Here is a 22,748-nt window from a genome sequence, read left to right on the forward strand (position 1 = left end):
CTCGCGTCCGTACCCGCCAGAGAAGTCGCCTCTTCGAATGCTCGTAGGTGTGCAGCCACCACGACAGCAGCGTATACAGACTACCCCGGTGCCCACCATCGCGCATCCAATGACTGCGCCCTCGCTCCAGACGACGCGTGCGCCTCTTGCGCCCTTGCCTCCTCCAACGCCCACAACACCAACAACGTTGCGCACCGTTAAGCCGTCACCTTCCGTCATATGGAAGGTGCCCTCTCCTGTCTTGCGCTCACCCTTATCTCAGACGCCTACATCTGCATCCCCTGTCCACTTGTCTCCCTTGTCTTCTCAACCCACTCCCGCGGGGCCTCCACATCCTCCGCTATACGCGCAATCATCCTCACAACCCCCACATCCAACCGTCCTTCCATCTGCGAAACATTCTGCCATTACTGCGCTCACGCGAAGCGAGAAGAACGCCCACAAACACTACTCAGCGCCGCTGCCCGCCATGGCGACGATGGCGATGTCGCGCGAGTTCGCTGCACACCCGATGCAACGTTGTCCTAGTCCCATCCCAATATCGCCTGTGTCACCCGCGAGTCCTGCGGCCCCTGCTTCCCCTGCCTCGCCCGTGAGTCCAACCTCACCCGCGAGTCCCGCAAGTCCAAGCGGCGAAGCGCCTACACATCTGCGGAGGAGACGCGCGGTGACTCCGCCGCCTTCGCATCGGATGGCCATGCTCCAGTGCGACACGGACCTCCATGTCGGTGTAGACGCAGACGAGCAAGAGCCGGAGAGCGCGCATGAGCCGGCTACTATCGAGCAGCTGATCGACTCTGCATCCGGGTCTGACACACCTCGCGGCGGACGCATGTCTCCCATCCCAGCGTCCCCCGTCAGCCCTGTGACTCCTGTGACTCCTGTTATTCCCGTAACCCCGGCGATACCTGGGTCGGCGACGTCCACACCAACGACGCCAACGTTCCCACTTGCAGGATCTAGCACGCCTGGGGGCCACTATCGGGGGAGGCCACTCCCTCAGGTCCCCATGGAGCAGCACGAGGAGGCGGTCCCGGTAAAGAGGGTTCCAGACGAGTATCCGTACCCTGTGAAGAGGGTACCGGAGGTGTATGCGCGGGAGGCACCACCGCCGCCTCCGCCATCGGTGACTGTGGTGGTCCCGAATATGGTCTCGCCGCCGGTTATGGGAGCTTCACTGGCTCCGCCTCCGCCTCTGCGTGCTTCTCCGATTTCGCCGACACCTCCGCCGCCGCCACCGAGATCTCCTGCTCGTGCCGCTCCTCCGCGTGTAGTGCTGCCTCCGCCCGGCACGACCTCGGCGACTCCTGCTGCTGCTGTTCCACCTCCGCCTTCCATCTCGGCTGCGCGTGCTGACGGTGTTCCTCCCCCACCTCCGCTTCCTGCTGCAAGCTACCCCGCGATCACGATCTCGCCCCCACCGGGACCTTCAGAGTCTTCCATACTCACGGTACCCTCTGCGCCGCCGCCAATGGAGCGATCCACGTCGGGGAGAAGCATCTTGGAGGACGAAGACCCTGTTCCTAGGCCCGAGTTCCTCGAGGTGACGGATCTGGACTTGCTCGCGTCGCGTGCGACGGAGGGCGGCGAGGATGGAAGCAATTACGATGTATGTCCTTTCTCGATACGCTGTGCACACAGGATTTTAACTGGTGTCCCTACTGTCCCAGGATCTCCTACGGCTTTCGGAAGTCTTGGGGTCAGTAGTAACTCCGATGCAGGTTGCATCGCCGGAGAAAATGCCGTTCACGGGCAAGGTTGAAGTAACCCGGCGGCGTGTTTTAAAGGACGGACGCGTGAAGCTCAAACTGTCGCTCCTGGGCGTGTCGGTGGACAGGTGCGGAATCTGTATGTCGCAGTTCCGCCGCGACGAGCACGCGGCCCTGACGCCTGCATGCAAGCACTCGTAAGTGTCTATCTTACCTTTGTTTATCCTTATTTCCTATTTCCTGTTCCTATTCGTCTATACCCTCCCCGTGTCCTTGCGTAGACCTGACACGGTTCATACCCCTTCATGCTGCCCCTTATACCCCGCTCATCATTGAAAGTATACCCTCTACTTCCCCACTCCGCGTGCTTCAAGCTACATGCCCCTTGCAATTTCCGTCTTTCAAGAATTGATGTGATGCTCACGCAAAACATGTGTCTGCCCAGGTTCCATGAGGCTTGCCTGCAAAAGTGGCTGCGCGAGAGCCGCATGTGCCCCATATGCCGCATGCCGCTCTCCATGGACGAATGAACCCTATGGACGCGTTCTCGACTCGACTCTTCCATCACTACATTATATCGCCCCCTGCTATGATCCTTGGTCTCTCACGCAATCTCTCACTGGTTGGTCTCTCCGCACCCACATTGTATTCTTGGAGAATTTGTAGCTTTACACACCGTCTATCCGCATACACAACCTCTTTTGATCCACATTCGCACTGTTGCCCATACACATCCCTGTCCATCCGTCACCTTTACCTCAATCCTCATGACTATGTAGGCTACCACATTTATCTCTAACTCCACGTCTCCGGCCATGACCGTCGATGTCTCTGGAATTTGTGGCTATTGTAGTACTGTTTCCCTTGGCTTCATCTTAGGCGCACGAAGATTCTCCTTACGTTCAACTCAAACAAAGGGGCAGCGTTCAAAGAGCAGTTCCTTCGTCTCTGGCAAGTCTAGATTCTGGCATCCTCATTACTGAAGTAGGTACACTGCGTGTAGTGAACGTCCGCGGGCGGTTTTTGTTAGCGTTCGGTCTAGACACTGATAGAAATGTCAACTCAGGACACATATTGTCTCCCATCTCCTTCAGGACCGCACGCATGTACCGCCGGGCGTGTGTGCGGTATACTGTGACTTCCAACACCAAAAAGGCCCGAGGTCATCAAAGCGCAGTCTGACGGGAACCTACGAAGAGACGTCACCCTCGGGCAGCAGTGCATCTCTCGCGGTAGCTCTCAGGCGGCGATACGTCCTTTCTGAGCATTCGAGATGGGAGGCCATCATGTCAAGTAAAGTAGAACTACACAAGCATATATACACAACAACAGCTACGAACCACGGGCAGGTGTGGTCCTGCAATCACCATGCCATCTTAGCAATAATGGACTGCCGAGATGATATGTTAGAAGCTCGTTGACAACAGCATTCGACAAATGACAACGACTCACGTTCGGGTACGTCCTTACGATGAGCTTCCTGATTTCATCCATCGTGAGGATTCCGGCGGCGAACGCGAATGGGATGCCCCAGAACATCCCGGGAATAGGCGTGGTGCCGAATACCCTCTGAAGTCCGGGTCCGTATAGGTTCACGACGCCGATGAGCAAGGTGCCAGTCATGCCCAGGGGTACTGCCAAGTTCCTGCGAGGGCCCCAGAGAGGGTTCGACTGCAGGATCGAGACCCGCCTGTTGCGCACGGCCAGGAGGCCTCCGTATTGCATGAATACCATGGTGATGTAGCTATAGCGCGCTGGTCAGGATCTATTTCTAGCGGATGAACGTCGGCAGACGTACTAAATGCACTGGCCAACACTGACGAACTCGTTAAGCTGGTCGGTGCTGAATCCTTTGTAGCCGTCAGTCCACTTGTTGTAGACGAGGATGACGTCGTAGAAGCCTAGTCCTTGCTTGCTCATCCAGAGGAACCACATGCTCATGGCGCACGGCCACATCATGAGACCAATGAACTGTGAGGATAGGTCTTGGTCAATGACATGAGGCGTGATCAGGAAGTTAGCCCTACCAGATAGATTTGGACAAAGAATCGCCAATCGGTGAGCCTATCGGTGCGTGCATTGCGCGGCTTGCGGAGCATGAGGTCTACAGTGGGCGTGGGTGAGAGGTACATGTTATCGTTGGGAAAACATACCAGACTCGGGCTTCTCATACATCAGCGAGATGGACATGACAACGTCATTCGTGATGGAGAAGCAGACTTGCAGGTAAGAACTGAGCGCGAGCTGCATGCCAAGGAAAACATTGCAGAAGACTGCCAGAAATTCGGTATATGTTCCCGCCTACGCAGTTATCATCAGACGTCCAGTGGCAGGGACATCTCAGTAGACATGCTCACCGGCATCAGGTAAAGGATGACTTTCTTGAGGTTGTCAAAGACGAGACGACCCATCTCAATGGCAACAACGATCGAAGTCAGATCATTGTTCAGCAATATCATAGCGGCTGCAATCAATGAGTACCGGATCATGGCCTACCAGTAAGACAGTCTCACCAGCTTCTTTAGCGACATCGCTTCCGGCACCCATGGCCACGCCAATGTCGCTCGCCTTCAATGCGGGGGCATCGTTCACTCCATCGCCGGTGACTGCGACCGTGTTGTCTCCCCTGGCCTTAGTCTGCTCGACAATCCTCAGCTTTTGTTCAGGAGTCGTGCGCGCGAAGACGATCTCAGTATAGCCGCCGACAATCATGTCCCAGTCCGCGGCCTCAAGCGACTCGATGTCATCGCCAGTGAGGACAAGGGCGCGGTCTCCGTCGTTCTCTGCAGGTTTGATGACTGGTGGGTCAAGTCCAGCATAGCGTCTCGCCATAGGAGATGTACGCATGGCCTTGAGATCGTCGACCTTCTCTTCAGTGACAATGCCAACCTATGCGATGGTTAACATGACAATTCCCGTATCAACTTATCAGGGCAGACAATGGAAGTATACCTGACGAGCGATGGCCAGGGCAGTCAGCTTGAAGTCACCCGTGACCATGAAGACCCGGACTCCAGCCCTCCTGATAATCTTTATGGCACCCGCAACATCCGACCTAGGAGGGTCCCGGATACCCACGAGGCCCACCAAGGTCAGATCGCCCAAGTTCCTATACATGAGCTGCTCCATATCGTTCGGCGACAACGTCGCATCCATCGCCACGCCTCCGAGGGTCCGGCGGCACAACGCAAGAACGCGCTGTCCCTGGCTGCTCCAGCGTTCCTGCAAGAGTTGAAGCTGAGACCTGCGGTTCGAGTCGAGTGGCAGGACGGAGCCGTCAGCCTTCATGATGTTGTTGCACTTCGGGAAGAGGACGTCCGGGCCGCCCTTAACAAGCATCCACTTATCAGCCTCGGAGTCCGATCTGGCGGCGGGCTCGGCAGACGGCTGGACGACGGTGAGCATCCACTTGTTGCGCGAGTTGAAGGGAATCTCGAAGATCTTCTCGTACGACTCCAGCAGCGAAGGAGTAGAGACTCCGATGGAGGGCACGGAGAGACCCTCAGAGAAGCGGAGGATAGCGCTGTCGGTCGCGTCACCTTTGATCTGCCTCTCGTCGAGGGGGAGCTGGGCGGAGGCAGAGTCGAACTTGGCGCCATTGCAGAGCCGCGCGACCATGTGAAGAGCTCTGAGGGCAAGAGGCGCACCGAAGCCTTCTTCTGCTGAGAATCTGTCCTTGATCTCGTCGACCGAGAACTCGGCGTCGAGGAAGGCGATGTTCTGCACAGACTACGTACGGAGATGCTATGAGCCAGAATAAAGCAAACGATAGGGATAGTATCATACCATCTTGCCGACAGTCAGGGTACCGGTCTTATCGGAGCAAAGCACAGACATACAACCCAAGGTCTCAATGGTTGCGAGGTTCTTGACGAGGACATTCCGCTTGGCCATACGCTTTGCCACGATGGTTAGTGAGAGTGCAACACAGACAGGTAATCCCTACGTAATCATCTGTGTGAGCGAATTTCACGGGACACAAAAACAAACAATAAAGTCGTACTTGGGGGACAAACGCCGTCAGGCACCCAATAGAGTTGACAATCGCCACGCTCGCGGTCTCGAAACCTGGGAAGCTCCTCCGCAGCCATGCTGCCCAGATGATGAGCGCCAGCGCGAAGAGCCCAAGTGCCAGCGTCGAGATGATCTTCGTGAAGAACCAGACCTCCTTTTGGACTGTCGTGAGCTTGAATTTCGTCTTGCCAGACATGGCGACAATGCGTCCCATGACGGATTTGTCGCCGATAGCGAAGACGACACCCGTGCAGCTTCCCTGCACGACGAACGTGGACGCAAGGGCAACATTGCGCGTCTCGAGTGCGTTATCGGAGGTGAGGTCGAGCGTTCCAGGGATCATATCGCTGTCAAGATGTGGTGAGCGGCGCTGATGTGGGAATGTGGTTGGTGTCGTACCTCTCGCCAGTGAGAAGGGAGCGGTCAAACCGGACGTCGCTCGAGACCGTTACAAGACGGAGGTCAGCAGGGACACGGTCGCCCATGGAGAGCGTGACGACGTCACCGACGACGAGGTCTCTGGCAGGTACGGTCTGGTGTTTCCCGTCACGAATGACGGAAGCATCCTCGGCGACGAGGCTCTTGATGGAGTTCATGATGCGCGACGCATGCCAATCGACGAGTGCGTAGAATGTCGCGGAGACGATGATCACCAGCAGCTGCAGCCAAAAGACATGAAGACGCATATAGCACGAGGAGAGTACGATCACATACGAGAAGAACTGCTACGCCGAGATTGAATACCGCAGGATCAGGATCACCGAGCGGCTTATAGGACAACTGCATAGCATTAGATGTGAGCGGATAGTAAGACTTGACCTGGGGGATAAGCGACATACGACCGTGACGATGAACGCAATCCACATGAGGAAGTTGAACCCGCCGAAGACATAATTGAGAGCCTTCTTCCAGTACTGGGTCGGGGGCTTTGAGATGACGTTCTTACCATCCTTGACACGGCGTTCGACGGCAGTGGCTTCAAGACCGACGATAGGGGACGTCGAGAAGCGGGTGTAGACTTCCTCGATAGCTAGACGGTGTACGTCTATCTGGCGAATGGCGGAGGCTGGGTCCGTGGCGTTCGCGGCCTTCTTGGGATCACGTGCCTCCTTTTCAATGGAGTCTGCATGAATAGAGAGGGTACGATACCTAGATTGCACTCGGTGAGAGGCCGCGTACTGTGTGACCTTGAGAAGCGACGACGTACTGGATTTGGATCTCGGGGTTCTTGATCCTATCGTTGAAAGCGGTATCGGAGGCCGAGCGTGACGTGGTGTTACTCCGCGGGGGAACGACCGACTCCTGCACGACGGGGTTGTTGGACGACATGCGAGCAAGTTGGGCGACCTGAATGGTCTGGACAGGTAGTCAGGTACTCTCGTCGATGTGGAATGGCGACGCTCGACCATTTTATACAGACCGCCCTGGCGCCCCTCTTATCTTTCCTGGCATGTTTGATGCAAGTCAAATCTTAACCCGCGAGCGGCGGAGGTGAGCTCTTTACGCCATTCCTCCTGATGAATAGCCGCTGTCCAAAACAGGCCTGCGGGCTCCATGGCATGTCTAGGACCAGGGCCATCTCAGGTCGCGCGTGGCCGAGCTGCCCCAGTAGCTATGCAAACTGTGTCCTTCCGTAACATTCTTCGGGTGACTGACCGCCGCTCTGCGGTTCCGTATGGTTCTACAGCCTCGGTCCTAGCCAACGTGCGTGCGATGGCTTCAGCATAGGGAACGACCCGCTGCGGAGTGACACACTCACTACAAATTTCTGTGATTTGTCGCACTCCAATGACTTGCGCTGTTTTCGCTATTCATTGTTGTTCGGGCTCTCCCGATCAAGAGATGACGTACCGCGTATCGGTGACGAGCTCTAGCCTGAGACAGGGAGCACCGCGAACTATACATCGACACTGAGAAGACATATCGTTGACTTTCTAGGAATGTGATCTGTTGAGTGCTCATGTCAGGCGAGTAAGCCTGCTTTGAAAAGTTGCGACAGATAAAGAGGCACTTTGAGATTGTCAGGAAACATTAGCTGCATAGAACTAGGTCATATGCGATCGTGCTGGGGATTCGTGTCCCAATCTACTACAGTAACGGGGACATCAAGTCGTGTAACCCGTCCAAAGATCAGCTTGTCAGTTTCCCGTTGACTTTGCGTTGGTATGTGACTCACCAGTGAATCCAGACAGCCAGGCGTATCGAAACAATCCAAGCAAGGTGGCATATGAGACCCCTCAACGCAAATGTCACCTGCTTTTCATTGGGAGAAGTGCGAATCCCTTCGTTAAGCAGGGAATGGAGGGGATGATCGCGCCCCCGCTGTTCACGGCACATTACAGCAACCAAGTGTATGCGGACGCCGTAACGTTCGGCCATAGGTCTGTAGAAATATTATTCGCGAGACCTTATCGTAGCGGGTGCATACGGGTCAGTGATGGCAGTCAAGGTCAAATAACGACGTGTTAGCTGGCATCTCCGATATGTCACCGGTGGATGCTAAAGAACCCCCACGAATGGTACGTACGGGTCTATCGCTTGGAATGTCTTGGAGCATGAGTAGTATTTGAGCGGAAATATTGTACGACAGAAGAACGAAGCGACGATGGTACTGTAGACCTCAAGATCAGATCACCTATATCAAGATAAGTATGACAAGCCGTGAATGTGGGGAATAAGTTGTGATACAACGGACAATATGGCGACCATATGCCGTGAGGCCGACGGGACTCGTACAGCATGGCAGACGTGCAGTATTCTGCTCAAGCCTCACACCCGTCGATCTGAACGAGGGATTCGAAGGTGTGTGTGCCGTCAGCTGCGGGCCACCGGGTGGCAAATTGGCGTACCCTCAGAAAGGAATATGCCGTAGGTCGCCACGTGTGCAGGGACCGTGTGCAGGGACGCTCGCTGCCGCCGAAGCCACCAGTTCCGCACTTTGTGTCGCAGTCTACTTACTTACCACGATGAGCCTGTCTCCCTGAGCTCGACAAATCTTTGCGCCTCCGCTTCCGACAAGCCTCACTGCCTAACGGTCGTCGCGATGGCTGATTCAAAGCCAGACCCTTCTGGCTACAACCCGATTTTTGTCGGAGAGCTGCCGGGGAATAAGAACAAGAAGCCCATTCCTAAATGGGTTCCGGTTGCTCTAGTACGTCTCGCCTTATGCTCGCTGGCTATCTCATGTGTCTGAAGTGCGCAGTAGCTAGCCTTCTCATCTGCTGCATTGATAGTCCCTATCGTGATGCTACGCCGACATAGAGCCGCTACGCTTGGAAAAGCACTGGCCGACGCGCCGCCCCCTCCTCGCCGTACCGTCTCCAAGGGCATACCAATGGCAAACCCGACGACAAAACCACCCGTGTTTTCTATCAGAGATCCAGTACCTTCGACATCTACCTCGGCCTCTTCGTCCATGGCGGCCAAGGCTGAAGATAATTTCAACGGTGCTCTTCATAGCGCGAAGGCGTTCGGCATCGCAACTCTAATGGTGGGAGCCGGAGCTGCTGCCACGGTTTACGGAGTGAGACAGTATATGGGCGTGCAGACAGTGAGTCTTTCGCTACGTCGTCTTGCCCAAGTATTCAGTTCGCCTTTGCGAAAGACACATGAATTCGCGAACAGGATGCGCGATGCCATCTTGACCCGAATGCCCAGCTTATCTGCCCGCATATACCGGCCGCCGAAAGCTGAGGATGGAGACCCCTTGTTGCTGCCAGACCCTCCTGAAGAGTCCTCGTCGACACTGGACGCTGCCGAGGAGTGGTCGTGGCCAGAAGCCGAGCGACGATTGAGGGAGGCATTTGACAAGCACGGGTTCTATGGCTGGGCTGCTGCTGCGATGCATGAGTTGGAGGCTGAAGGACGAATAGAGAGGGCGAAGAGAGGTCATGTTTAGTGCCACTTGTGAGTTTGCACATTTGATTGGCATACACTACATACGGGTCATCTCGTCCTGATACTTGAAGATGTCCAGTCGTTGGGGTGAATTGATGCCGCCGGCCCAGTTCCCTGGGGATATCAGTGCTTCGCAGACACGGCGGCAGGGATCCGGGTGTTCGAATTTCGATGCAAGGGGAATGTAGAGGGCAATCCTCTGTCAACCTCAATGACTTTTGTCCGGCGAAGCGATGTTTCCGCAAAGAGTTTGTCTTGTAGACTTGCTGAGGTTTAAGTACTGTAGTTCAAATCGGAAGGCTCCAACGGTGGGGAGCGCTGGAGCACTAGCGCCTCGCGTCTACGGGAGAGAGCGCTTGGTAGCGTGGCCGCCACACCTCCAGCCCCGTTGGTCACCGAGATCTGGTCTTGTTCTGAACGGCTTGCGAAACGACACGGCAAGGCTCCGAGTCTGACGCTCCCGTCCACCCTGAGGTCGAGCACGACAATCCCCAACGCATTGTCGCAAGCTCGAAAGGTCCTACATAGTAACATATGGCATCGGGCTTGGCATCACTGGCAGGCGGACTCGTCATGAGTTGATTCATCCACATACAAGGTCCCAACACGTCTCCTAGGTGAGTGCTGTGCTGCTTTGCATGTGGTGATTAGGTGACTTATTCCATTCAGTGCGTTCAGTAGGGAGGATCACATGAGCTAGCAGTAGTCGGACTGGGACGCACTTGTCCATCAGACGGACCCGAACGCGTAGGCGGAACTATGTACAGTGTGGACGCATATCTGGATTACCGTTTCGCCGCCGGCGTGGGGTGACTACCGGTAAGCCTACCATGCTGCGGGCCCCAGATTTGATCCGGAAGAAGTTCCTTTAGCGTCGAGATGCTCGTCGCCGTGATGCTCAGATCGCGTCGAAGCTGGCCTGACAAAGCTTGCCAAGACTTGCAACGTGCCGTGGCGATGCTTCTTCGGGGACTTTGGGGATGATAACGCGTAAGCTCTGTTGTTACTGCATAGAGCACCTCCCTCATGATTGTTGGCATCCATAGCGGAAGCAGAGTCCTGCCGCAAGCATGCGGCTGAATCATTGATACGAGTGTTCTAGGTGGTCAAGGTCAAGATACGGTCTGGCGAGGCCGACGGCGTGCTGCTAAAGAAGGAGAGGGTGGACCACGAAACAGCCATGCTTCGAATCGACATCACATCGAGGGCAAAATCTTAACGAGAGCGGGTGAGCTCAGTGCGGAATGCGGGATTTGGTCAGTCCCATTCTGGTGACACCGCTCGCAAGCCTTAGCCCGTGACGCCGCCGCCAAGTGCACGATGCTCGCATGACAATTGTTGAACTTGGAGGCTCATCTGATGTAACCATCGGTGTTCCACTGGCCGTCGCATGGGTACAGCACACCAAAGCATTGTTATCGCAGCTGCGTGGTCTTCCTTCGCTTGATTATTAGCTCCGGCCTCGTCCCGCCTGATCTACATTGAATGTGTGAGGTGATTCCGCATTCGCGCTGGTCCTGTACCATGCGGTAACATAACGCCAGGCCTCGCCACGAGCATATCGCGTCAAGGCTCTCGGAGAAGGTGAAGCCCGAACCTTTCAGAGAGGTATAAAAGATGGAATCAATCCGCCCGAGGTTCTCCAGGCGACTTCGTTCCCGTCTTCGCTCAGACAGACTTTTACTGGTCTCAGTCTATCTCGCACTCTAGCGCACTACCGCACCCGCTTACGGACATCATCCCGAACACCTGAATCTTGAACCATGTTCTCCTTCAGCAAGGTCTTCGCCTCCGTCTTCCTCGCGGTGCTCTGCGCCAGCACTGCGACCGCGGTCCCGTACCCGGCGTCCTCGAAGTACGCGACCCACCGCACCCGCGAGATATCTCCGGCTCTCAAGATCGAGACCTACCATCCCCTGTCGTCTTACGAGGTATGCATCATATAATCGCAAATGCCAAGCAACGCTGACCCTTGCTGATCCTCAGACCTTCGGCGAGGGTATTGACCACCCCCTCTCCAAGCGCGCCGATGCGTCTCTCGAAGACTCGGCGGTCGCCTTCGTGCAATCGCGCCACCAGCTTGACTCTGACGCCGTACACGTCCGCTCTTCGTTCGAGAGCGACAGCGCTCGCCACGTCTACGTTAAGCAGCAGCACAACGGCATCCCCTTCGCCAACGCCGTCGCCAACGTTGCCCTGAACAAGGACAACAAGGTCGTCGCGTTCGGCAGCTCTTTCGTGAAGTTTTCCAAGATCGCGGACTCCACCCCGGCCGTCGCTGTCGAGGACGCGATCGCTACTGCAGAGGCGCAGCTCAACGGAAAGTTCGACACCGAGAACTTCCCCGAGCCCACCCTTCAATACTTCGTTAAGGAGGACGACTCGGCTGTCCTCGTGCACGCTTTCCAGGTCCGTAACGAAGGCGCGGGCACTTGGTACCAGGCCTACGTCGATGCTCACACTGGAGAGCTCGTTTCTATCACGGACTTCGTCAACAAGGCCTCGTACTACGTCCTTCCTATCTGGAAGGAGTACCCCACCGATGGCTTCGCGACCATCACCGATCCCCAGGACACCACCTCGTCTCCTCAGGGGTGGCACAACGACGGCTCGAAGTCGTACACGACCACATCCGGCAACAATGCGATCGCGTACAAGAGCAGCACGAGCTCCACCACGTCCGAATCTAGCTCCGGTCTCGTCTTCAACTACCCCGCGGCCCTGAGCAAGGCGCCTACGACGACCGCGAACGTCAACGCGGCGCGCGTCAACGCGTTCTACGTTGTCAACTCGGTGCACGACATCCACTACAAGTACGGCTTCACCGAGTCCGCGTACAACTTCCAGACGAGCAACTTCGGCAAGGGCGGAAAGGGAGGCGACCGCGTCACCATCTCCGTCCAGGACTCGGCGGGCACCGACAACGCCGACTTCTCGACTCCCCCCGATGGTCAGAGCGGCCACATGCGCATGTTCCTCTGGGATGAGACGAGCCCCGAGCGCGACGGCGCCCTCGAGAACGACATCATCGCCCACGAGAACACTCACGGCCTCACCAACCGCATGACTGGTGGTGGCACTGGGGAGTGCCTGCAGACGGACGAGGCAGGCGGCATGGGTGAGGGCTGGTCGGACGCGTTCGCCGAGTGGCTCACGCACACGGACGACTCTGTCCCCGACTTCATCATGGGCGCGTACGTGATCAACGACAGTGCGGGCATCCGGAACTACCCCTACTCGACCTCGGCGAAGACGAACCCGCTCCGGTACTCGTCGATCGCCACGCTCGACGAGGTGCACAACATCGGCGAGGTCTGGGCGAACCTGCTCCACAACGTCTACGCGGCGCTCGTCGGCGAGCACGGCTTCTCCTCCACGGCGCGCACGGACCCGTCGGGCACGGAGGGCAACGTGGTGTTCCTGCACTTGTTCATCGACGCGCTCGCGCTGCAGCCGTGCAACCCGACGTTCCCGACTGCGCGTGATGCGTGGATCCAGGCGGACGCGAACCGCTACGGGGGCGCGAACAAGTGCTTGCTCTGGAAGGCGTTCGCGAGCAAGGGTCTCGGTGTCAACGCGAAGAACTACAAGGACGACACCACTGTCCCCAGCGACTGTTCCTAGACTGCTAAAAGGTCGAGCTCCCTGCTCCCCACTGTCTCCATGAATCATACCCATGGTCTTCCAAGGGATATAACGCTGAGTTAGGATGAGGTATCGGACGGTCTTTGTAGAATTGCTTTGTATACGAGTGTATCATCGACCACGTTTTGCCACGCTCTGCGACGATCACGGAATACAATCCATTGCACAACATATGCTTTATCTGACTGATCTGTAAATATGAGTGTGAAGAAAGCTACTTCGAGTTACCGACGGGCCGGCAACTAGCGACGGCAGTCTGACGCCGGGGTAGTTCGATTCGAAGACCCTTGCTCTGCAGTGTTATATGCATGTCAGGGGGTTCACACCATCCCTTTCTTCTTTACCTCCACCCTCTCATCGGTCTGTTCGCTGCACTAGTGCCCATCGCCACTCGAATTCGTTCTTCCTATAAGCATACAACATCCAGGAGTTTCAATGGAGGTATGTCAGTCGCTCATATCTCATGACGTCAGCGGACCGTGAAAGCTGAGAGCGCGCGTACCTCGCATTCCTAGCAACAGTTCCGCATGGGCAACGACGCGCAGAACGAGCCTTCTCCTGCACAGGGTGCTCCAGCGGAAGTTTGGCTCGAGATATTCGACCATGTTCCAAATTCCGCGGACCTAACCGGGATTGCCAGTTCTTGCAAGAGGTTTCGGGACCTCAGCATCCGCGCGCGACACCGCGACCTCGTTTGGCGCACTCCAGAGCAAGTCGCCGATGACCTGCCGGTGTGGGATACATGTCTGAACATGGAACCTCATGTCCGTTCTCTCGTCCTCGGCATTACGCAGTATCGCGCAGGTCCAGGAGACATCATTGACCTCGATGGGTCACGATCCTTTGGCAAGCTCGTAGGCCAACCTCGATTCGAGACATACGCGTCGCCTCACTTGCATGCAGCGGTGCTTGGAAAGCTCGACCGCTTCGCGAACATTGCGTCGATGACGTTCACGAATATGTCGATCAAGGACACGCACTTCAAGCTCATTCACAGCCTGCTCAAATTAAGCGAGCTCACTATCGAACGGTGCGCGTTCGAAGCCCGCAACGTCGACCAAATGGACCATACCAGACTCCCGATCAAGGACCTGACGATGCTTGGCGTGCGCCGTTTCCGGAATTATCGCGACAACCTTCCCAATCAACCAGACGACGACATCTCTTACCCCCTCTCTCTGTGTGCCGCGCAGGGTCTCAAGAGCCTTACTATTGACTCCTCCGCGGACGTCTTCCGGGGTGTCTTCAACGCCTGGGACGCGCACGCGCGCGGGTGGACAATCCCGCGCACACTCGAGCACATCTACGTCCTCAAGAAGCGCCTGCCGGCGAGCAGCGAGAACCAGCAGCACCCAGCGCAGGTGGGCCTCGCGGAGAGCACGTTCCCGGACACGCGCCTCTATCATTTCTGCGTGCAGGCCCGGAGCCTGAAGACGATTGTGACGCCGATCTTTGTCCCGAACCAGACCACTATCGCCCCGGAGCTGCTGCCCCCGTCTTTGGAGCGTTTTGCGGCGCCGCTGGAGACGGCGCAGCTGATCGCGGCGGTCAGGGACGTGGAGGCTTTAGGGCTGATCAGGTGCGGGGTGAGCGCGCGAGAGGGGATCATTGCGTTGGCGAATGTCGCGGCGTATAGGAGCGGGTTGAAGATGTTGCTGCTGGATTGTAAGGGTTGGGACTACGAGCTTGTACCTGCTGTGGCGCAGCTGTTCAAGGAGCTCCGGAGGTTGAAGATCGTCTTCGACGGGCCTGGTCCGACCGAGGTACGTCGCAGAGTCACAGTCGCATATAGCCACCATCTGAGCATGCTCTCGTGCACCAGGACTTCCTTGTAGCGCTTGCGCCAGACCATCTGGTGAAGCTGCGCGAGCTGCACACGCTAGAGCTCTATGAGTTGCCGCGGAACGGCAGCTACGTCCCGGAACACCCTATGCACCTCTTTGACGACTCGTTCGAGTCCGTCGAGGAGGAGCTCCGCAACCTCATCATCCCGTGGAACAGGTACTGCCCCGATCTACGCAAGGTACAGCTGCACGCGGGGTATGTCATGACTCGCGGGTTCGAGGGGGCGGCGTGGTGCCTCGAGCGTGTGCACTGTCTTGAGAGCAAGGAGGATCTGGACTTTTGAGTGATTCAAGCCGAGAAATCCCGTAGTTTTGGTGGGCCGTCGTAGGATGGTAGCGCTAGGAGGGCGCTTTCTGCAGTTAGTTGTACGATGTCCGTGTCGGAAAAGGCCCTGACGTGTTGAGAATGCATTTGAACGTATGTATATATAGTGCCGAAATGCAGAGGGTGCCATTCGAGCCGATATCGCGTAACTCGGCCCACGGCGCGCGGGTGGCGGAGTGCTCATATAGTATACGATGTTGGTGAAACTGGACTCGTTGTCGAACGTGCAAGCTGATAGGACACGAAGCGTGCGTGGAGCAGCTGGTTGAGAGCGTTGTGGAAGACGGTTCCATGGTGACGCGTGACGTCACGATACATGGACGTGACTGCGCGCGGCTCTGCGCCTGAGCGTGACAAACGGGGTGCAGCCATCTGCTCTTGCTTGCCCACCCATTCCAGCGGCCAAGCACAGCGTGTGCTCTTTTCTCAACGTACTTTGGTGGCTCCTGACTGCGACGAACTACCCAGCCATCATAGCCACTCTCCCCAGTGCCCAAGCATCGCCGCCGTTCCTGTCCTAAATCACGATCTACGGATCGTGCATGGAGTGCCAGAATTGCGAGCTAAGGCAGCGTCAGTTTTATTGCGAGAATTGTCTCAGGCAACAGTACGTTTACTATTCCACCGTCTCCGCCGATCTCCTAATCCTCTGTGAACGAACTTCTCACTCGACTCGTCTCGTCCCCCAGCCTGCTCTCTCTCCGATTACAAACCCAGCATGCTGCCACCGATCGAGACGCTCACATCGCGTCCGCAGAGAAGGCCCTCGCCGCCGTCGTAGGTCCTGCACGCTTGCCCAGAGCTGAGTTACGCGGCAGGGAGGAGAAGGTGCAAGAGATTTGGGAAGGCGTCAATCGCCTCAGGTCGACCAACGAAGACCGTGCGTTACTTCTCCGTCCTTGGTTCATGCTCCTCACTTCATCACATCAGTTCGAGAGCGAGCGCAGAAGCTTCGCAATACCCTCGCGACCCGCAGACGAACTCTCGCCATCGCGACCTCGACCATCCTTCAGTCCTACTCAGCATCTGCCCCACCAACCCCCTCAACCTCCGCCTCTCCTCCGCACGCACCACTCTCTACCTCTCCTCAGGCCGGTCGTGCGCTTCCTCACCGCGCAGGCTCTTCCATCTCATCGCACTCCTCCACCCCACCCGCGTCAGGCGCACCTCCGATCTCCCGCCCGCTCTCCTCCGCCTCCCGCCCTCTCACTGCAAACTTCTTCACGTCCTCTTCTCCCCAAGCCGTCCGTTCCCCGCTTGGTGTCCCGACGACCCCACCACAGAGCTACTCCCGGCCGTCCACCATGCCTGGCGCTCTTCCCCCCTATTTCCCTGTCGGGCAGCACGCACGGACGGTGTCTACAGGGAGTGCGCCGTACGGCACGCCTATCTCGACGCGGGGCCTGGATCCTCTCGCGAAGCAGATCGAGGACCTGCAAGCGCAGCTAGCCGTGCTGTCCGACACGATCGCAAGAGCGCGAGCGGGTCTCGTGCAGGAGCTCGTCGAGGTGTTCAGCGTCGTCGAGGTCGGAGGACGACCGCCGATTGGTGGCAAGGCGGGGACGAAGGGCGAGTGGACGATAGGAGGGCTAGTCTTGCCCGTCCCTGGCGACATTCGTCGTGAGTGATGATTCGTTCGCATCGGATACTGGAGCTGAAGCCCTTATTTGCAGGCTATCCGCCAGACCACATCAACGCCGTCCTCACACACACGATTCACTTCGTTACTCTCCTTGCATTCTACCTCGGCATCAAGCTCCCCTTTGAGATCATCTGGAGCCGGTCGTCCACCCCGCCCTCTGGCCCGATCAAAGGCAGCGGACTGCTCGGTGTCGGCATTCCCTGGATCGGTGCCATCCGCGGCGGAGAGTCTGGTGGCTGGGCGCGCTGGTCGTCCAAACAGCCTCTACACGTCTCCTCTGCCCCGCCCCCGGCGTCATCGTCGTCTAGCTCCTCGAACGCCCACCCATCCTCCCCCTCTCCAGCCAAAGCCCGTCCCTCGAACCGCCCGCTCTCCCACCGCTCCCAAACGACCCCAACGACCCCCGCACACCCCCCCACTCCATCCTCCTCCCCCACCTTCCCCTACCCCCAGCGCACCCCGTCCCTCTCGTCCTCCACGCTCGCCGACTCCACGTACGCCGAGTCCTCCCCCGCCCAGCCCGCGACGTCCTCCCCCGGCGGCGCGTTCACGACCGCGCTCGCGATGCTCCTCTACGACGTCTGCTACCTCGCGCACACGCAGGGCGTCGACGTGCCGCTCGCGCACGCCGGCGACGCGCTCGGCAACCTCTGGGCGGTCTGCTGCGCGCCCGAGCTCGGCCGCCGCGCGCACGCGACGCGCCCGCCGCTCCTCCCGCCGCCGACGCCGCCCGCGTTCGCGCTCGACTTTGCGCAGCTCCTCCAGGCGACCGCCGCGACCCCCGCGCGCGCGAAGGCGCGCGGGAAGGGCGCGGGCGCGGGCGCGGGGAGGGAGGTCAGGACGGAGCGGATCGTGGAGGAGGACGAGGGGTGGGACTTGCTCGATGTGGACGCGGAGCTGATCGACTCGTGACGCCTTGAGGGTCGGAGGTCGGTCTGGCTTCGCGCAGGAGAGCGGCATGTCATGCGCATGTGCTGTACGTGTAACATACGCCGCCTGCGGCTGCTGTATCTATAGCGTTGTAGATGTATATGTAGATCTGATGGAACAGGTTATAGACCCCATTGTGGACTTTCGATGCACTGGATCCGCAGTAATACACCCGTACTTACGCTCCTTGTTTGCTGAAATCCGCATCCGCACCCCGAGGATGGACATTCGTGTATATCATGTCACATTGAATACCGATAACTCAGTAGCATACTCTTTTGAGGACTAAATAAATAGTGCTGCTGCTGGCTGCATCGGATGAGCTCCAACGCTATCGACAAAATGGACAAGAGGGGGATTACGGTGCAAGACTGACGAAGAATGCGCACGAAGCTGACACTGATTGTCCAGAATCGACAAAAGGGGGAGTCTGAAGCATGTATAGCGAGAAATTCGAACGGGATCGGACTGTGAGATGGACAGACGAAAGCAGCAGCGAGATCAGAGGCACACGGCGAAAGCGAAGTACATAGTGGAATCATAAGTTCAAGATGCGAGGGAGAGATGCATGGGTGGGGAAATGGGATGAGATGAGGTATGCTTAACTGGATGCATGCGACGACGACGGATGGAGAGTCGCTGAGAAGTCCGACCATGCAAGGTACGAGGGCAACATGCAGGATGTATGAGTACAATCTTGGATGGGGCGAGGGGGGATGAGATGAGGGGTATATGTATGCAACTGCAATGCTGCAAGCTGGACTTAATGCAACACCGACCAAATCCACGCGCGCCTTCTTCATTTCCATAACTTATGCGGGCATCGCACTCGCGCGGCGCATCGTCTTGACATTTGCGGTTGCTTGCGTCGAACTCGTGCTGGACGAAGGCGAGGGCGCCGAGTTCTCCTTCTCAGACGGCTCGCTCGCGGACGACACCGAGGGAAGCCGCTGGAGCTTCTCGAGCTTCTCCTGACTGGAACTCGACACGCGAAGCTTGGACGCCTCATGGATCGACGCTGAACTTCTGCGCTGGTGGATGGGTGCCTTGATTGTGCTGGGAGTCGCACGTGCAGAAGGCCCGGAGGGAATGCGCGTAGGCGTCGCAGTCGCGGACTGACTACGGCCGACACCGGCAGTAGGTGGGGGGCCCATCGAGCCATCGACGGCACGCTTTGAGGTGCTTGCGCTGAGAGAGCTTGGGGGGCCGTTGGCGCGGATGCTCCTACCGAGAGCAGGCTTCATGAGCGTCGAAGGTGTCTGGCTGAGACGGCGATCCTTAACACTGTCGGTATCGGACATTACTGACGGGGGCCGGGTTCCGACAACGCTGGGCGTAGCGAAGATGGACGACTCGCGACGGGCAGCTGGTATCTTGGCGGTAGAAGCAGGAGTGCCGCCAGCGGTGCCGCGAACACTCATGCGCCTCTTGAGCTGTGAAAGTCGGTGAGTATGTGCTGCGCCCCTGTCCTATATCAACGACGTACCAGTTCGAGCTCTTGCTGCTTCGAGTCGAGGGCGATATTCAACCCATTCATATCCTCCTTGTCCTGGGCCCGCTGCTTCTGCAGCTGAACGAGTTTGACCTCCTTGTCCGCGCTCTCTTGCTGCAGGTCGTGCACCTGTCGCCTTAACCGCTCTACCTCAGACGTCAACGAATCCACCTTGTCCTTCAGGCTCCCGACATGCACGTCGTGCTCTGCCTTCTCGCGGACCAGCGCCTCCATAGCAGCGCGCGCCTCGACCTCGCGCGCGACGACGTCTTGGAGCTTCCGACTCTGCTCGTTGACGATCCGTGCGTGCTCGCGCTTCATCTTCGCGATCTCGTCCTGCGCAAGCTCCGCATCGTTCTCGAGCTCGGTCTGCTTCCTGTGGAGTTCAGACAGCTCGGATTCGCGCTCGCGCAGACGGGCCTCGACCCGCGTCGCTCGGTCTAGCGCAAACTTGTGCTCCTGGTCGAGTGAAGTAACCTTGTCTTCGCGCTCGCGTAGCGCCTGCGTGAGCTCTTCGGAGTGTTCCTGCTCTGCGCGCAACTGGTCTTCGAGCTGCACAGGGGTATCAGCTTCACATCGCTCGCCGTACGTACGGGCTCAGCGACTCTCACCTCTGCGTGCTCCTTCTCCAACTCCTCCCTCTCCGCCAGAAGCTCCTGCGCCTCCGCCTCAAGCTCGTTCTTCCTGGTCTCCGCGTGCGCCCACTCCTCCTCCATCTCCCCAATCCTCTGGTTAAGAGCCTCGACGTCCCTCCTGGCAGCGTCCCGCTCCCTCTCCGCCTCCGCGATCCGCTCGCTCATCGCCTCCGTGTTGCGCCACTGCGCCTCCAGCTCGGCCTTGAGCACGCCGAGCTCGCCGTCCTTCTTCTGCACCTCCTCGCGCGCGTCCACGAGCTGCGTCTCGAGCGCGAGCTGCTCCGTCCGCATCGCCTCGTTCGCCGCCATCAGCGCCTTCCGCTCTTCGTCCCACCCAACCGTGGACAGGAGACGCGAGCGGTCGCCCTCCTCGAGCGAAAGCGCCATGCTCACGTCCATGCTCTCCATCTGCTCCTGCGCGCGCGCGATGCCGTCCTTGAGCTCCCGCTCCGCGTCGTCCCGCCTGCTCAACTCCTCCCGCGCGCGCTCGAGCTCCGCCCGCCCTGCCTGCAATTCCTCCTCCCTCGCACGCGCGCTCTTCTCCAGCTCGCGCTTCTCGCGCTCGAGCTCCTCGATGCGCTGGTGCAGGCTCCGCAACGCCTGGCCGGACGCCTCGTCCATGATGCTGCGCTCCATGCTCTCCTCCCTGCTCCGATCGACCTGCTCCTCGAGCGAGCGCGAATACCGCTCAAGCTCGGCGATGCGCTTCCTGTAGCCCTTGTTGAACCCTTTCCGGCGCTCGACCTCGCGCTCGCCCTCGTCGAGGCGCGACTGCAGCATACGCATCATCTCGTCGCGCCCGCGGAGGTCGACCTCGTACTGCGCGCACAGCTCCGTCTGGAGCGCGAGCTGCGTCCGCAAGGAGAGAATGAGGTCTTCCTCGCGCGACGCCTTGCGGTTGTGCGTCGCAACGACCTGCGGCGGAGTGGGGGGCACGCCGGAGCCGGGAGTGTAGTACGCCGTGGCGTGCGCCCCGAAAGGGTCCTTCTCCTTTTGCGGCGAGCGTGGCGGAGACTTGGGGTTCGCAGCGTTGTACAGGATGAGCGTGCCCGACACGCGGTCGTCGATGTCTGCCTCGGGCGGCGGGGGCGTCTCGTTCCGTGCAGGGGGGCTGGGAAGGAACGAGTGGAAGACGCTGTCGCTGTACGCGCGGCTGCGGTTCTTGGGCTTGAGCGAGCCGCGCTTGGAGCCGGATGAGCCCAAGGAGATTGGGGAGTCCTTCCCGACGTCTTTGATCGAATGAAAAACAGTCTGACCAAAGCTGAAGGACTGGCTGCGGTCGTGGATGCCCGTGCTGGACCCTGACCGATTATTTGATGGCGTACTGCTACGGAAGTCTCCGTCGACCTCGGAGCGCATGACGATGGCTGAGCTATCCGCATCCGAAGAGGGAAGCTCAATGGCGCTATCGAGCAAAGGCACATTGTCCTTGCTGATGGGAATGGGAGGTAAGTCGAAGTCCTGGGAGAGATCAAATATGTTTGTATCATCCGGTGGAGGAAGGGGCTTTACGGATGAAGGTGGAGGCGGTGAGAAGACATCCTGAACCGTTGGCCGTGAAGGTGTGCTACTCGCGCCCTTGATTCGTGCACCGAAAGAAGAGGGTGAGGGTTCGCTGCCACTTGCGCTCGCATTGGACACGTCTGGGGTGATGACCTTGTAGGCGTCGCGGGAGAAGAAGCGCACACTCTGCCCTGTCGCAGGCGTGGCGCCGTCGCGGAGGATGGAGCGTAACGAGCCGAAGCGACCTTCAGCGATTGGCGTTATGGGTGTCCGGGCAGACACTGCGGAATCTGGAGGGCGAATTGATTCTTGGGATTGTCGCTGCCGACTTGAGTCTGTTGACGCTCGACTTATTGACGAGGCGTCAGAACCTGCCACAGGAGACGAGTTAGCAACATTCCTCGAGGATGCCGCTGTCATGTTCATTGAGCTGCCAATGGGCGAGGCTGTGGGCACGTAATTCTCACGTCCGCGGATAAGTAATGTTCCGTTGACATCATCGCGATACTTGTTTATACGTCAAAGAACACCGCAACACAATGGCGCGCCGCGCCGGAGGTTCCCAGGCAGGAATGCGTAGTCCATCGACACCGCGCCAAGGTCGCCTGGGGAAGACGACGACGAGGGAGATAGGAAGAGAAAGACTCACTGATGGACATCGTATGAATTGAAGACTTTACTTTCTTGAGGTGAGGTATTGAGAGCTTGATAGGCAGTGTGTTGGCCTGTTCGCCGTCGTGAAACGACTTGGGATTCCGCTTGAAGAGGCCCTTCCGACCATGCTTCGAAGGGGATGCAGGTGGACTCGGAGAGGGAAAGGGGACTTCGGTGGGATCATGAAAGTTTGAGAGGTTCGGGTGTCGGTCAAAGACGGCGTTGAGGACGGCGTTGGAGGGATGCTTGTCGTCGAGGAGGCTGTCCAGGTCTTGCGCTGGTGTCTCTGGCCGTTTGAGTGCACTGCTGATTTTGGACCACATACTGGTCACTGTGGATGTCGCCGTCGCTGTTGAGACTGTGTCTGCGTCGTCTTAGCCGAGGTGAGTGTTGGTCAGGATAGGCGGGGATTACGGGAAGGGAAGCGGCGGGGACGACATCAACGTTGAGAACAACCA

At 58.1% G+C, this 22,748-nt stretch overlaps 7 protein-coding genes across 7 annotated transcripts; 5 read left to right on the plus strand and 2 right to left on the minus strand.

Annotated features, from left to right (window-relative positions):
- Positions 1-1,739: 1,739 nt before the first annotated feature.
- Positions 1,740-2,239, plus strand: DICSQDRAFT_67621 (uncharacterized protein; the record flags this gene model as incomplete). Its single annotated transcript, XM_007369047.1, has 2 exons — positions 1,740-1,906; positions 2,155-2,239. 2 exons carry the CDS (start codon positions 1,740-1,742, stop codon positions 2,237-2,239), a joined length of 252 nt encoding a protein of 83 aa, XP_007369109.1.
- Positions 2,240-2,951: 712 nt separating this feature from the next.
- DICSQDRAFT_156959 (calcium ATPase transmembrane domain M-containing protein) lies at positions 2,952-7,068 on the minus strand. Its single transcript, XM_007369048.1, has 14 exons — positions 6,931-7,068; positions 6,563-6,872; positions 6,438-6,503; positions 6,123-6,382; positions 5,713-6,070; positions 5,496-5,651; positions 4,662-5,438; positions 4,223-4,598; positions 4,067-4,173; positions 3,863-4,010; positions 3,737-3,813; positions 3,508-3,680; positions 3,162-3,453; positions 2,952-3,099 (listed from the first exon to the last, which is right to left on the minus strand). Exons 1-14 carry the CDS (start codon positions 7,050-7,052, stop codon positions 3,073-3,075), a joined length of 3,249 nt encoding a protein of 1,082 aa, XP_007369110.1. The 5' UTR covers positions 7,053-7,068; the 3' UTR covers positions 2,952-3,072.
- Positions 7,069-8,766: 1,698 nt separating this feature from the next.
- DICSQDRAFT_173240 (uncharacterized protein) lies at positions 8,767-9,621 on the plus strand (the record flags this gene model as incomplete). Its single annotated transcript, XM_007369049.1, has 3 exons — positions 8,767-8,874; positions 8,929-9,273; positions 9,328-9,621. The coding sequence occupies 3 exons, from the start codon at positions 8,767-8,769 to the stop codon at positions 9,619-9,621; spliced, it is 747 nt and encodes a 248-aa protein (XP_007369111.1).
- A 580-nt stretch (positions 9,622-10,201) lies between these two features.
- DICSQDRAFT_110674 (uncharacterized protein) lies at positions 10,202-13,435 on the plus strand. Its single transcript, XM_007369050.1, has 5 exons — positions 10,202-10,237; positions 10,290-10,439; positions 10,493-10,610; positions 10,667-11,551; positions 11,607-13,435. The coding sequence occupies exons 4-5, from the start codon at positions 11,384-11,386 to the stop codon at positions 13,242-13,244; spliced, it is 1,806 nt and encodes a 601-aa protein (XP_007369112.1). The 5' UTR covers positions 10,202-10,237; positions 10,290-10,439; positions 10,493-10,610; positions 10,667-11,383; the 3' UTR covers positions 13,245-13,435.
- Positions 13,436-13,780: 345 nt separating this feature from the next.
- On the plus strand, positions 13,781-15,568 carry DICSQDRAFT_110678 (uncharacterized protein). The gene is made up of 2 exons (XM_007369051.1): positions 13,781-15,028; positions 15,088-15,568. Exons 1-2 carry the CDS (start codon positions 13,793-13,795, stop codon positions 15,391-15,393), a joined length of 1,542 nt encoding a protein of 513 aa, XP_007369113.1. The 5' UTR covers positions 13,781-13,792; the 3' UTR covers positions 15,394-15,568.
- A 250-nt stretch (positions 15,569-15,818) lies between these two features.
- DICSQDRAFT_156963 (uncharacterized protein) lies at positions 15,819-18,174 on the plus strand. The gene is made up of 4 exons (XM_007369052.1): positions 15,819-16,041; positions 16,124-16,314; positions 16,365-17,054; positions 17,108-18,174. The coding sequence occupies exons 1-4, from the start codon at positions 15,977-15,979 to the stop codon at positions 17,986-17,988; spliced, it is 1,827 nt and encodes a 608-aa protein (XP_007369114.1). The 5' UTR covers positions 15,819-15,976; the 3' UTR covers positions 17,989-18,174.
- Positions 18,175-18,311: 137 nt separating this feature from the next.
- DICSQDRAFT_110683 (uncharacterized protein) lies at positions 18,312-22,733 on the minus strand. The gene is made up of 4 exons (XM_007369053.1): positions 22,286-22,733; positions 20,110-22,049; positions 19,493-20,050; positions 18,312-19,439 (listed from the first exon to the last, which is right to left on the minus strand). Exons 1-4 carry the CDS (start codon positions 22,611-22,613, stop codon positions 18,819-18,821), a joined length of 3,447 nt encoding a protein of 1,148 aa, XP_007369115.1. The 5' UTR covers positions 22,614-22,733; the 3' UTR covers positions 18,312-18,818.
- Between the last annotated feature and the right edge of the window lie 15 nt (positions 22,734-22,748).

This window comes from Dichomitus squalens (genome assembly GCF_000275845.1).
Source record: "Dichomitus squalens LYAD-421 SS1 unplaced genomic scaffold DICSQscaffold_43, whole genome shotgun sequence".
NCBI lineage: Eukaryota > Fungi > Basidiomycota > Agaricomycetes > Polyporales > Polyporaceae > Dichomitus > Dichomitus squalens.

Coding starts and splice junctions, on each gene's coding strand:
- DICSQDRAFT_156959 (XM_007369048.1), bottom strand. CDS start 7,052: ATGTCGTCCAACAACCCCGTCGTGCAGGAGTCGGTCGTTCCCCCGCGG. Junction 6,383..6,437: donor TCGGCGTAGCAGTTCTTCTC/GTATGTGATCGT, acceptor TTTTGGCTGCAG/CTGCTGGTGATCATCGTCTC. Junction 3,100..3,161: donor TCGTAAGGACGTACCCGAAC/GTGAGTCGTTGT, acceptor TCATCTCGGCAG/TCCATTATTGCTAAGATGGC.
- DICSQDRAFT_110674 (XM_007369050.1), top strand. CDS start 11,384: ATGTTCTCCTTCAGCAAGGTCTTCGCCTCCGTCTTCCTCGCGGTGCTC. Junction 11,552..11,606: donor ATCCCCTGTCGTCTTACGAG/GTATGCATCATA, acceptor GCTGATCCTCAG/ACCTTCGGCGAGGGTATTGA.
- DICSQDRAFT_110678 (XM_007369051.1), top strand. CDS start 13,793: ATGGGCAACGACGCGCAGAACGAGCCTTCTCCTGCACAGGGTGCTCCA. Junction 15,029..15,087: donor ACGGGCCTGGTCCGACCGAG/GTACGTCGCAGA, acceptor CTCGTGCACCAG/GACTTCCTTGTAGCGCTTGC.
- DICSQDRAFT_156963 (XM_007369052.1), top strand. CDS start 15,977: ATGGAGTGCCAGAATTGCGAGCTAAGGCAGCGTCAGTTTTATTGCGAG. Junction 16,042..16,123: donor GAGAATTGTCTCAGGCAACA/GTACGTTTACTA, acceptor CTCGTCCCCCAG/CCTGCTCTCTCTCCGATTAC. Junction 16,315..16,364: donor CAGGTCGACCAACGAAGACC/GTGCGTTACTTC, acceptor TCATCACATCAG/TTCGAGAGCGAGCGCAGAAG.
- DICSQDRAFT_110683 (XM_007369053.1), bottom strand. CDS start 22,613: ATGTGGTCCAAAATCAGCAGTGCACTCAAACGGCCAGAGACACCAGCG. Junction 22,050..22,285: donor AATTCATACGATGTCCATCA/GTGAGTCTTTCT, acceptor TGAACATGACAG/CGGCATCCTCGAGGAATGTT. Junction 20,051..20,109: donor TGGAGAAGGAGCACGCAGAG/GTGAGAGTCGCT, acceptor ACCCCTGTGCAG/CTCGAAGACCAGTTGCGCGC.